Below are 13,426 nucleotides of genomic sequence, written 5' to 3' on the forward strand. Positions count from 1 at the left end.
ATAGGGAATCGCAAAATTTGCGATTACTTACTTTGTGAGGGGGTTTTGTGTGATACATTGCACACTGCTAACTTCTGATCGCAAATGTTGAAATTCTGTGAATTTCAGCGTTTGCAATCACAAATTGGCTTCATACATACAGCCCAAAGGGATTTACATCACATCGCACATTTTCGGGTAAAAGGAGCAGCCATGATTGGAACACATCCCCCCTATAGACATGTTCTATTCGGATTGTTTTGTTCCCTTGTAAATTTTTCAATTTGCTTACACTCTCAGAAGCTACAAAATATAATACGTTGAAATGCCTATTCCTGGCTTCAGTAAGCTTGACACTTAAGCACCCAGAGGTGATGGAATTGCTTTCGTATATCGCTTGGCAATGTTGTATTTTTACTATCTTGTGTGTACTGCTGTTGTGTTATTGTGGTGGTATTTGTGTAATGCTTTTGATCTGTTGTGCAAGTTCTATGCTTAAATATTTTGTTATTGCTCATTTGTATGTTAAAACGAAATCCTGGATGGCTAGAAGCTTCCTGAAACAATGGCACTTAAACGGAACTATTACTATGCAACATAAATCCCACCTTCAGCCTCCACACAGCAACGCCCCAACAGACTAAACTACTCCCTTCAACATAGATCAGACACTAAACCCTTTTTCCAAGCTAAAAAGCGTAGCTTTAAACTTAATAATAGCCACGTATACGCCATTTTAAACTCCCCAGTATTAGAAACTATCATGCCTTCTTGTCCATTTCCGAATACAGTGCCAACTAACCAATTACAAAGAGCTCATGGACTCTACCTCCCCGACCCTAAGGTCACGTCACTCAACTTGCATCCACAGAAGAGCCAAATTACTGAGCAAAAAACAATAAAACGCGATGACCCTGTAGTTTCCGCATGCATACCCCAACCAAACCTGCACTGAAACCCGCTTTCAGGCTGCTGCTTGGAAGCAGTGGTGTTGCAAGGTCAGGTGGTAACCGGTGCAGAACATTTCTTGTCACCCCGGCTTGACAAAATGGCAAAAATATGTGTTTAAAACATGATATTTTGCCATTTTGTCACTCAGTGAGGACACTCGGGTCGGCCTGCACCCACCGCACCCCCTTTCCTACGCCACTGCTTCCAGGGGCCCTAACTATGGATCATGCTCCTTGTGCACACTTTGCCCCTGACCCAGGCACCCTTTCTTTCTGCAGAAAGTTCCGATTAAAACAGTTTTCTAAAAGCCAGCAGTAGCGCAGACAAAATAAAAACTACTGCTTTCTGCATACAATGCATTTATGCGATAAAGAATTACAAATTTCATGATTAAGTATATTTTCACGATGTAAAACAGCCCGTCATGTAAGGTAATTAGATGTAAGCACTGGAGAGAAGATGCATTGATGCACCAAATAGCCAACAGCTTGAAGGGAGCGCAAAATACTTTTATTGCAAAGCCAAAATCTACTTGGTATATTTCCACCACCTGTAGCTTTTTTTTACGCCATTCCTAAAAATATTAATTGCTCCACCCAATCTTATATATTTTTCCAAGCCTAAGATTTAGGGGAATATTTACCAACATTTGACACCAGTTTTTCATCCCAAAAAGCGATAAAAACCAGCGCAAAAATGTTAATTCGCAATTTACGTTCGGAGAAAAACTAGCATTGCGCTGAGAAGATGCATCTACGTAAAGCAAAGTAGCATTTTGTTCCCTGGGTGGAACATGGGTGTTCCCATGCATATACCCATGGCTTGTGATGCAAAGCCCTATCTACAAACATTATAGACCGGGTTGTATGTGTGCTGCACTGTGTAGCATTCATCCAAAGTGTGAAAAGTTCCAAAGTTTGTCTTGGTATCGTATTTTGTACTTGGTGGTAACCCTTTCAGTATAAAATCTATGCTAGACATGAGGCAGACACCTTCGGACCCTGGTGCACAGCTGAGTGGCGCTATGCAGCCAGATTGTGTGCCAGTGCTCGGGAGACCGCAGGACAGCGCCAAATCTTAGTAAATATAGCGTTGTTCGGCTCTCTCCCTCTCATCCAATCAACTCAGATGTTGGTTGTTGCGCTGCATTGCTTGAGGTTGAATGAATCTACCCCTTGGTTTGTAGAGCTGTAATAGTGCTACATATATCAACTCATTCATTCACTGATCCATTGACACGTACGGTAGAGGGCGCTCGTCCTTACCAGAGGCACGGCCAGCTTTCCGAGCGCTTTGGCTTCCTCCAGGCAGCCGATGGGGATGCAGCGGCGCAAACATCGAGCGCACGCCGGGCAGCAGCACAGAGGGCTCCTCGAGGCGGCAGGGGTGGGCGCCTGCATTGTTTCCAGTACGTCGGTGTCCCCAGCAATGGCCCGGCTATCCATGGAGAGGGCTCAAGGAACACAGACCACTGAAGAGAAGCGCAGGAGGAGCAGCCGAAAGGAACAAGAGCTCATTGTCCAGAGTTGTTTAGAAAGCTGCCTCCCCCTCCTTTCTAATCTATAAGGACCTACAACAAAGTTTAAATGGAACTGATTACCATCTTTCACTATCACATGACTGAGGACCAACACATTCCTCCCCCTCCACACTGGGTAGAAGTGCCTGCTGAGGGAGCCTGACTGTGAGCATTATGCATAAGGATGTATGCCACCGGCGTCAGACATTCTTTTAGGAGAGTTTGCGGGGCACACCTAGAAAGCATCACACTCCGAAACAAAATTGGCGACTCCATTTCCCCCATTAAAGTGCATTAAAGCAAAGACAGTTTTAGCCCGGAGACAGCTAAAGTAAAGCCATTGTTATCTTTAAAAATCGAACGGCTGCCAGCATCTAATGTGGTCTTCCACGAAGGGCAATTCTCCATCAAGGAAACCGTACAACACAGGGTAGGTGTGAAGCAGAGTTTGTAGTCCACTCACTCTTCCCTTGAGGACACAACATGCGATCTCGGGCAAATCTAGTCATTACCAGTAATCTCAGCTAAACTTATATTTAGATTAAGGTTTGGTTAGTCAGAGCTGTTCTGTTACATGAACACTTGATAAACTCGGAAAAAGGACAGAAAGCAGGACCCTGGGCGGAGGAGATGGTGCCTGGTGATTTAGGAGGAAGAGGTGCGAGTGCAGTGATGCAGCAGCTGTGTAGAGTATTTATTTATGTATGCATTTTTACATAGTGCGAAATCACCCAAAGGTGCCAGGGCGCTTAGCAGTAGACATATGACATAACATGGATAACTAGACAGGGTACATGAATGACCAAATATTACCACATAAAGGCCTAGATGTATCATTGTTCCTATTTGCGATTTCTTAATAGCGATTTTTACCGAATCGCTATTAAGAAATCGCAAAATGGGATATATGTTTTAAATTGCAATTTTTTTGCGATTCCTTATTATTCCTAATTTGCGAATTCGCAAGTTGCAAATTCGCAAATAAGGAATAATTTCCCATTCATTCCTATGGGCCAGGAGGCCACATGCCACCCTCAAAATTGCCAAATTTTGGTTTTTGAAAGGATTTCGCAAATTAACACGAACCTCAAGTTGGTGTTAATTTGCGATTCCTTAACCTGAATTCGCAAATTAAAAAAGCTTCATACATGGCATTTAAGGAATCGCAAAATTGCGATTCCTTAAATGCTTAAGCAAAATAAGGAATCGCAATTTTTTGCGATTCCTTATTTTGCTAATTTCACATACATCCCAAAAGATGCAAAATGTCCGTTTGCGATTCATTAAGGCCGAAATTCTGCGAATTTCGGCCTTAACGAATCGCAAAATGCTTGATACATCTAGGCCATAGTTACGTATGCTCCTGAATTTTCAAAATGGTAAATCATGATTGAAAAAGCAAACAAGTTATACAGTGGGTGTACATAGCATTGACACATTTGTAAGCATCTGATGAAGTGCAGATAGTATCGTTCTATACCAAGAGGTGTCTGGGCTTCAGGCAGCAATGCTTCAGTGTTTGATGATGGTGTAGAACCTCCTGAAAGTTTGAGCTTGTCCACCAGGTGGTCTGTATGTAGGGCCTTGAGTGAAGCAAGCAATTTTGTATACAGCCTTAGCTTCAATGGACAACCAGCAGCGACAGACCAGCAGAGGTGTGATGTGCTCATACCCTTTTGTCCCGTGCATAAAGTGTGCTGTCAAGTGTAGGATCGAATTCAGAGGGGTGATATGGGTTTTGGGAAGACGAGCCAAGAGAAAGTTACAATAGTGTATTCAGAGGCTGTTCTTCTGCTAGTCCGCTCTCTGTGTGTCATCCTCTTTCTGTTTCAGCCTGTTTCTGTCTTTTGCCTGTTTTTGGTTGTTTTTGACTTTTTCTGTCTTTCTTTCTGTTCTCCTGTTTTGCTTTGCCTTTTTCGCGGCTGCTGCTGCCCCTGGGGTAATCTTCCACCCCCCCCCCACCAGCATGTCCCTGCTCTGGCCTCCCACCTCCCGGCTGCTCTTCCTTCCCTCCACCCCAGCTTAATGGTGGCTGCTGCTTGCCAAGGAGGGCAAGACCTCTGACCTCCTGGTCAGAGTAACTTCTTTCCTCTTCCGCCGGTCAACCATTAAGGCACTGCCCTTAGCGCCCTCTTGTGATCCAGGAAGGTGTTCAGGCCGGTCCACCACCTGATGGCTCCTACCTGCACCTCATCTTTGGCGGTCTAGTGGAAGAGCCAGCTCTTCTGCTAGTCCACTCTGTGTGTGCCATCCTCTTTTTGTTTTTCCATTTTTCTGACTTTACTGTTTTTTGATAGTTTTTGCCTTTTTCTGTTTTTCTTTCTGTTTTCCTGTATTGTGTTGCCTTTTCCCTGACACTGCTGCCCCCAGCAGCCCCTGTCCCACAAACCTTACTTAATGGCTGCTGTGTGCAGCTGGCCTGCTGCTGGTGAACCAAAGGCTCACCAAAAGCAAGCCTATCTGCGCCCATCTGCACCTGTCCCCTGACCCCCGCTGCTACGACCATAGCACCCTTCACGAACTCAACCCCAGATGCCGCACTTTCACCCAACTTTGGATCCAGACAGCCAACCCCAAGCCACCAGATGCCACAGTACACAAGTTCCTGAGCTGCATCCTCCTCAATGTACACTCCCTGCACAGACATGCCATACAAATCTGGGACCCCTTTATCTCTCATTCAGCCGATGTCGCCTTCCTCACAGAAACCTGGACCATGTCAGCTCCGCTCCCGCCACCTCAACCGCCATCCCAGACAGATACAAGATCCAGAGGAAGGACTGCCTCAACTGCTTAGAAGGCGGCCTCGCCATTGTCCATATAAGCTCCCTCTGACTAACAAGCAACTGCTCGGACAATGCCTCAACCCTCATGGAACACTTCTATTTCCAGATTCAGCCCAACCCTAAAACGATGCTCTGTGGAACACTCACTTACAGACTAACCCAGTAAATATACAATTGGTTCTGTTGTGTGCGTGATATTTCTTGATTATTTCAGAAATTTTTTCAAAACATATTCAATCATTTATAAGTGAAACAAATCAAGGAACAATTAATCCAAACCATCTAGGGTATCACCAAATATTTTATAAATTGTATTCATTTATAAACACCCTTATTAAATATTCACAAGGATGTTTTAGTACATGGTGGAGCATAAAGTGAGAAAGGTGACGGGGGCGTGGCTACGCGCGAAGCGAGACTGGCTGCGCTTTAGCGGAGCTCCGGCGTGATCCTCCACTCTGGGGGTAAATTATCCGATTAAATCTCCGACTGGCCGGCCACAACTTGCAGCAGGTTGCTATAAGGCGGCGACCCAGCATCGGACCGAGTATCGGTATCCAACTTGCCCTGGAACCGCACCAGCACTTGTGAGTCCGCCGGAGCCGAGGAGGAGACCACGGAGTCGGCAGGGCCCGCCAGGCAAGTCCGGGGTCGAGACCGGAAGTGCGAGCCGTGCTGGCAGGGCATCTTGGGCGGCTGAGCGGAGCCGGCGGCGCTGGGGCGCACTAGCAGTGACCTATCCTCCGCGGAGGCTGGGAGGTGGCGGCGGCCCGACCGGGACCACCACGGCGGCGAGTGTGCTGTACTACAGCAGCGGACTGAGGCCGACATCTGTGCTGCCGTGGAGGAGTCGGATGCGAGGAGGAGCCCCTCCCCCCCTCGGCCTGTATCTGCGGCGCCGATCGGAATAGGGGAGAGTGGGCCCCGGAGTCGACAGGAGATGTCTGGCTGCCCAGCGAACTGAACACCCGCCCAGATCCTACAGAACTGACCTTTGCGGGGCACCCAAAGGGCTCGTGCACTCCCGGGTCGAGGATCGGACCCCCGGCGCCACCTGCACTAGGCCTGAGCGGTGAGTGAAGAAGCGTGGGACACCACCAAAGGACCCTCCACCTCGTCAGCACTGAGCGGGGGGCCCCCCTCCTTGCACAGAGGCACTGGCGGGCCCCGGCAATCACGGACCCCGACACCCGACCCAATTGCAGAGCAGCCAAGCCGCCACTGAACCGGGTGCCCCGGGGGCCGCAGCCATAGCCCACACCACCAAGCAGCAGTGGTAACCACCAGGGGACACCATCAACCGTTTGGCCGGACGGGGCTCTGACTGACCACGCCAACCACCACTGCTGCGGCTCATCAGGAGGGTTTCCGCTGCAAATTGCGCCCCCGAGACGTACGGACTGCCCAAAAAGGGGGGCGCCTACGGGAGATTCTGCCATCTGAATGCCGCACGCGCCACCAAACCGCTGGGATCTCCGTATCGTGCGGCTGGACACCTGCAGACACCGACACCCTCAGGGTCACAGCATCGCTAATTGAACGACACAGCGGAGGGACAACACAAATCCAACGCTATACGTCCACAGAGGCCGAGCAACGCAGCGCATTACCTCTAGCCGAAGACCGGGAAGTGACGCAGCTGCCACCGGACCACTCTGGACCGCACGCTGGTTGGCCCCGCTCGACGACCCACGGAGAACACTCCCAGCATCCCTCACTACGGGTGTACAGACGCCGTCCCTGCTTGTGGTACAGACAGTCCGCACCACCGCTGACTATCGCACCGACCAGGTCATCCACGCGCAAGACCCTGCCCATGTCTGGGGGCGTGGGGAAACGCACAGGAGTCGGGAGTACGTCCCAGAAGGGCAAAATGGACAAGTCACAGAAACCGACGGACGCAGACCCGGTGACGGCCAGCCTGGACTCAGTGCTGGCGGCCATGGAATGACTGGAGAACTCCATCCAGTCCACTCGGACGTCCTTGGAGGCGAAAATAGACGGAGTCGCCATAGACCTCACGCACCTGAAAGCGGACCACAAAAAACTAGCCGAGCGCACCACGACCCTGGAGGCCTTCGTGTCCGACCTGGAACCACGAGTTGCCCAGTCAGACAAACAGATAAAAGACCTCCTTAACAGAGTGGAGTTCCTGGAAGACAGGGCGGAGGATGCAGAAGGACGGGCGAGACGCAACAACGTCCGAATAGTGGGTTTACCCGAAAAATGGGAAGGAAGAGATCCGACAACACACGTGGAGGACTGGCTGCGCACCCTGTTGCCGGAAGGCACCCTCTCACCTCACTTTGTGGTGGAACGGGCGCACAGAGTCCCGACCAGACCGCTCCAAACCGGCTCTGACCCGCGCCCTTTTCTCATCCGCATCCTTAACTATAGACTATGCTGTCCTGAGAGAAACCCGCAAACTCGGCACCATACAAGTTGAAAATGCAAATATAATGTTTTTCCCGGACTACACGATTCAGGTGCAATGCCAGAGACACTCCTTCCTGATAGTGAAACGGAGACTACGCCAACTAGGACTTACGTATTCCCTCCTCTTCCCAGCAAGGCTGAGAGTAATAGCCAATGAAAAAACACACTTCTTCGACTCCTCAGAAGACGTGGAAGCCTGGCTGGACAACGGGACGGACAAAAACACGAGAAAATCAGGAGACCCGAACAGGTCAAGGAGATGCAGGAGATCCAAAAGGAGACGCGGAGCTAGATCGCCCTCCCCTGCGGCAAGTAGCACTCAACACAGCGCGAGTCCACCTGAGGAAGAAATGCGCCGGGAACAACAGGAGGCCCTGCGGATGGTCTCGGAGCTCAGCGGCTCCCCGTCCCAACGCTCCCCGCCTACCACCAGCCCCAGGATATCACTGAGCGACGACGAGGTGATCTATGGTCTACCGGACTCACAAGTCTCAGAGGGTCTACCCGACATCACCCCACAAACATCGGATCTGTATGGCTGATGGAGTGTCGCACCCCGGCACTCTTAATGTCTTGCTCCGCTTTCCCTCCCATTCTCTGCCCTTACACCTGCAAATCGACGGACATGAAGCACCGGAGGGAGACGGCCGGGAGATATCGATCGATCACACGAGGCGGAAGCGGTGAGCCAGCTCCTCCCTGCGAAGGCGCACACTGAAAACGCAGTAAGTTGATACTGAGCCACACTTAATGTCACCTGCCGCTGAACAGACGGCCTGGGAAACTCACGCCTCATGGGGCACACTATGGCAGGGGTCCCTCTGAATGGGCAAAGGCCTCCGGCGCATGCTGAGACTTGGTCTGAAGGTTGGAACCTGAGAAGTGTCCCTTCTGTGAAACAAAACCTACAGGTTAATGTTTGAAGAAAAATAGTCCAAGAAAATGCGGATATGGACACACAGGAGAAGAAAAGATTTAGAAAAAAGCCTGAAAAGTGCTTGAAAAAGTACCCATCAGCCCACTCAATAGTGGAACCTCGTCATCTGGGTTCGGATGGTTGAAAATAGTGGTATCCAGTGTGCCCTTCCTCGGGACAACCCTGAGGCTAGCAAAACTTGGACCACATGGTTGACCCTCAACCATTAAGGATGAACAGGTACAGGCTGAAGGGGCAAAGTTGCAGTGCTCAAGAAATGTGAAAAAAGGAAAAGAGAGGAAAAAATTCTGATCCAAGTGTTCTAAAAATACCTATCTTGATGTCATAAGCAAAACTTTATTGGGTCTGTCCATCAAGATGGTATGATTAAAAGCAGAGTGAAAATAGCATGCAAGGAATTGCTATTCACCAAAGATTTAAAGATGTAAATTGGTCGACATGTTTCAACTCCTCCCCCTCGGCTCAGCACTTAGACCGAGGCAACGACGGAGAGTGCGTGGCCTCCTTCACTCTGAGCGGTTGCCAGGTGAGGTGAGGTGGTTCCTCCCTGAAATTGGGGAGAAGACTTACCATTTTCTCACTTGGGAAATTGGAGTTGCACTGTAGTTTTTCACAGTAAGTAAGTGTTGCAGTAGTGCATCATAGGTCCTGAAGAAAGCCTATCAAGGCTGAAACATGTCGACCACTTTACATCTTTGGTGAATAGCAATTCCTTGCATGCTATTTTCACTCTGCTTTTAATCATACCATCTTGATGGACAGACCCAATAAAGTTTTGCTTATGACATCAAGATAGGTATTTTTAGAACACTTGGATCAGAATTTTTTCCTCTCTTTTCCTTTTTTCACATTTCTTGAGCACTGCAACTTTGCCCCTTCAGCCTGTACCTGTTCATCCTTAATGGTTGAGGGTCAACCATGTGGTCCAAGTTTTGCTAGCCTCGGGTTTGTCCTGAGGAAGGGCACACTGGATACCACTATTTTCAACCATCCGAACCCAGATGACGAGGTTCCACTATTGAGTGGGCTGATGGGTACTTTTTCAAGCACTTTTCAGGCTTTTTTCTAAATCTTTTCTTCTCCTGTGTGTCCATATCCGCATTTTCTTGGAGTATTTTTCTTCAAACATTAACCTGTAGGTTTTGTTTCACAGAAGGGACACTTCTCAGGTTCCAACCTTCAGACCTCTGGCACCTCTCGTGTTGTTTATTGTTAAGTTGGGGGACAAGGTACCAAGAGGTCTATAAATACGATTCCCCTTAGGCCCTCCTTTACTCTGTGTTTTTTGTTCATGCTGAGACTTGACAACAATGGTGCCTCATGACTTTATGGTCGCACAACACTGCTGACGGTGAGGCCCGTCTGATGGCTGCCGGACCTATGTATCTTCCCCCCATGAGTGGATGCTCACGCATTCACGCTCTGCTGGTACTCATTATCCACCTCGCCTGCGTGATGGGCAGCAACCCCCCAGAATGGCTTGTTAGTACTCTTGGTAGAATGTTTGGACGGCTGCACGTTTGGCAGCCGACCCTATGGTATTTCCCCCAGTTCATGTTCACCCTCCTCCTCCCTTTTGTGATGTGCTGCATATACGGCCTGGTAACGTACTCACTAGACTCACTTCGGTGTCCTACGGACAGGTGTGGAGATGGCTCGGACTCGGGTGGTGGAGAGCTCCCTGGGGGGGTATGTGGGGCGGGGGGGGGAGAACGGACAAAACTAACATGCTGAATATTGATGGCTGAGGTTAAATTCTGTACTTGGAATGTACGCGGTATACACACACCTTCGCGCAGGTACATGATATACTCATATTTGAAGAGACACAAAGTGCAAATAGCGTTCCTGCAGGAGACACACCTAACAGCCCCTGAAGTGCACACACTACGCAGGCGGTGGCGTGGCCAGCTCTACGCGACGGGGTTCTCCTCTTACGCAAGGGGGGGTGTTAATATGGGTGAGACCGGGGATTCCGTTTGAGGTTGACGACTCACACATAGACGGGGAGGGGAGATTAGTGGCAGTGAGGGGACGCCTAGATGGGCGCCCGCTAGTACTGGCGTCGCTTTACGCCCCCAACACGGATCAGCAGGGTTTTCTCGCGACAGTGACCACAGCCCTATCAAACTGGCACGGGATTCCCTGGATATTGGGAGGGGATTACAACTGCGTGTTGGACACCACACTAGACCGCTCCTTCCCACCGCTGCCCAATGCGCCAGTAGTGGGCGCCATGAAAGCCCTTGTAGCCTGGGCCTCCCACTGGAACCTACACAACGCGTGGCGTCACCGAAATCCAACCACCAAGATGTACTCATACTATTCAGGAGCCCACACCCTGCACACCCGATTAGACAGATACATGCTCACTGACGACTTACTTCCATTAGTGACAGAGGCACACTACATGGGTAGGACACACTCCGACCACAATCCTCACATGCTGACAGTCTCATGGGCAAGCGCACGTCCCCCTGTCCCCAATTGGAGACTGCAGCCAGACCTCCTGCTGGACGCACCCTTACGAGATTCACTATTCACACATATAGTGCATTACTTCGAGGAGAATGCGGGCTCTGCCACCTCCCCACAAATAGAATGGGATGCATTCAAAGTGGTCATAAGGGGACAATGCCTGGGCACGCAGGGAAATCTCAAAAGGCAGGTTGAGAGGGACCGTCAGAAGGTAGAAGAAGAGTTGAGCCGACATGAGCGGGATTCGGTTAGGGGGGATGTCACTGGGCTCCAATCTGCGCAGGCGAGTCATGAAAGATTACTGGAGAGGCTCAGATGTTTCAATTATGCGGCCCATGCGGCACGCACCCACGATAGGGGCGACAAACCTGGAAAATTGTTATCGTGGCTCATCGCCAGAGAGGAAAACACTAAACCAGTCACGAAAGTACTGGGCGCAGATGGGACGCCCTTACACACTCAATTGGAGATCCATGGCGCATTTACTGCACATTATAGCACACTGTATTGCTCTTACCTGCCCACCCCCGCCCCGGACATGGAGGGCTATCTCAGCCAGATACCGCTACCGTCACTCCGCGATGCCCAACGCACTGCCCTAGCGGCGCCCATTGCCTCTGAGGAACTCAGGGAGGTCATAGCGGCGCTTTCCAACGGTAAGTCCCCTGGGCCCGACGGACTCCCAGCGGAATTCTATAAGGCGTATCCGGACCTCCTGATCCCTGAACTCGTTAAAATGTATGAGACGGCATTTGACGACTCCTCCCTACCTCCTTCTCTGAATGAAGCCACCCTGGTCTCCCTCTTAAAACCGGGAAAGGACGGGACGCTACTGGGCTCGTATAGACCACTCGCCCTCCTAAACACCGACTATAAAATATTAGCATCCACACTAGCGCGGAGGCTAACCCAATACACACCCACCCTGGTCCACCCTGACCAGAACGGCTTCGTGCCTACACGCAGCACTTCGCTCAATATCCGTCGGTTGTTTAGGGTGCAGGAATACACGAGGGAACCTTGGCCACAATCGGGTTGTATAGTATTAGATCTGGAGAAGGCATTCGATTCAGTAGAGTGGCCGTACCTTAGAGCGGTTATGCAGAAATTCGACCTGGGAGACGCTTATTTGGATATGGTAGGCCTCCTATACCAAACACCTAGCGTTCGTGTCCGGACCGGGAGCCTCCTGTCGGACACCATACGGGTAAGGCGGGGCACACGTCAGGGCTGCCCGTTGTCGCCTCTGCTCTTCTCGTTGGCAATGGAACCGCTGGCGGAGTTGCTGAGGGGTCAGGGTGCCGATTGGGGCATTCCGCTGGTAGACGGCACACACGCGGTTTTGCTGTATGCTGATGACCTGCTCCTCTACGTCAGGGATCTCACGCAGATACCGCCAAGGCTCACCGATGCCCTACGAGAATTCACAACCCACTCGGGACTGAGAGTCAATTGGGGGAAATCTGGGGTCTACCCCTTTTACCCTGACATGCAGGAGTGCGCAGTGCAGTTAGGGGGCACGACGCTGGCCTGGTATACGGGCACCTTTAAGTACCTCGGCATCCACGTATACAGGTCTCCGACGGATATACTGGATGGCAACCTGGTCAGGGCCATATCCTCCCTGCCTGCGAGCCCAGATACATTTCTGGAGCACACTCCCGCTGAATGTCCCGGCCAGAATCACCCTGACGAAAATGATAGTCTTACCTAGACTCCTTTATTACTACTCGAATGTACCGGTGTACGTCCCTGCCCGGATCTTTAAAGACCTGGAGACAATTGTGCGAACACTCATATGGAACACAGGGAGACCCAGGGTGGCCCTAAAGAAACTGTATGCCCCGACGTCCTCAGGGGGTCTTGCGGTCCCTAACCAAGAACTTTATTACCTCGCAGCACAACTTCAATGGGTGGTGGCCTGGCTTGCGGGAAGAAACCTGAATGACACGGCCTCAACGGCCCCAGCCCTGACTCATGCGGGGGCTCTCGCAATGTTCCACCCCCTCAACGGCGCAGCTCGCGGGATGCAACTGCACCTCGCGGTGGCACTTCGATGCTACAAACGAGCAATAAAACTAACTAAGGGGATAACACCCTACGCCCCAGCCCTCCCGCTGGAAGGAATGCCCAGGCCTGGGGGTGCAGTAACTGCAGTGCAATTGGACAGCTGGATGCAGGTGGGGATTGAGACAATGGCGGACCTGTATAACGACGGCGCCCTGGTCCAGTTCGAGAGTCTAGTGGAGAATCCTGGTCTGCCTGCAGGACAGTTCTTGATCCATGCATCTATGGTCCGGGTCCTCACGAGACACTGGGGCGACATATCAAAGGAACCTC

At 50.7% G+C, this 13,426-nt stretch overlaps 1 protein-coding gene across 2 annotated transcripts in view; it reads right to left on the minus strand.

Annotated features, from left to right (window-relative positions):
• LOC147730245 (multidrug and toxin extrusion protein 1-like) overlaps nt 1-13,426 on the minus strand; it is a 673,781-nt gene that overhangs the window by 585,846 nt on the left and 74,509 nt on the right. The window contains exon 1 of one of the 2 annotated variants that reach the window (XM_086958535.1): nt 2,196-2,453. The exons of the other annotated variant lie outside the window; for it this stretch is intronic. Within the exon in view, the coding sequence (XP_086814661.1) occupies nt 2,196-2,375 (180 nt within the window). The 5' untranslated portion in view covers nt 2,376-2,453. Of the gene's footprint in view, nt 1-2,195; nt 2,454-13,426 lie in introns of those variants that run through there. 2 annotated transcript variants of the gene reach the window in all.

The sequence above is a fragment of the Lissotriton vulgaris genome, chromosome 2_1 (assembly GCF_964263255.1).
Source record: "Lissotriton vulgaris chromosome 2_1, aLisVul1.2, whole genome shotgun sequence".
Taxonomy (NCBI): domain Eukaryota; kingdom Metazoa; phylum Chordata; class Amphibia; order Caudata; family Salamandridae; genus Lissotriton; species Lissotriton vulgaris.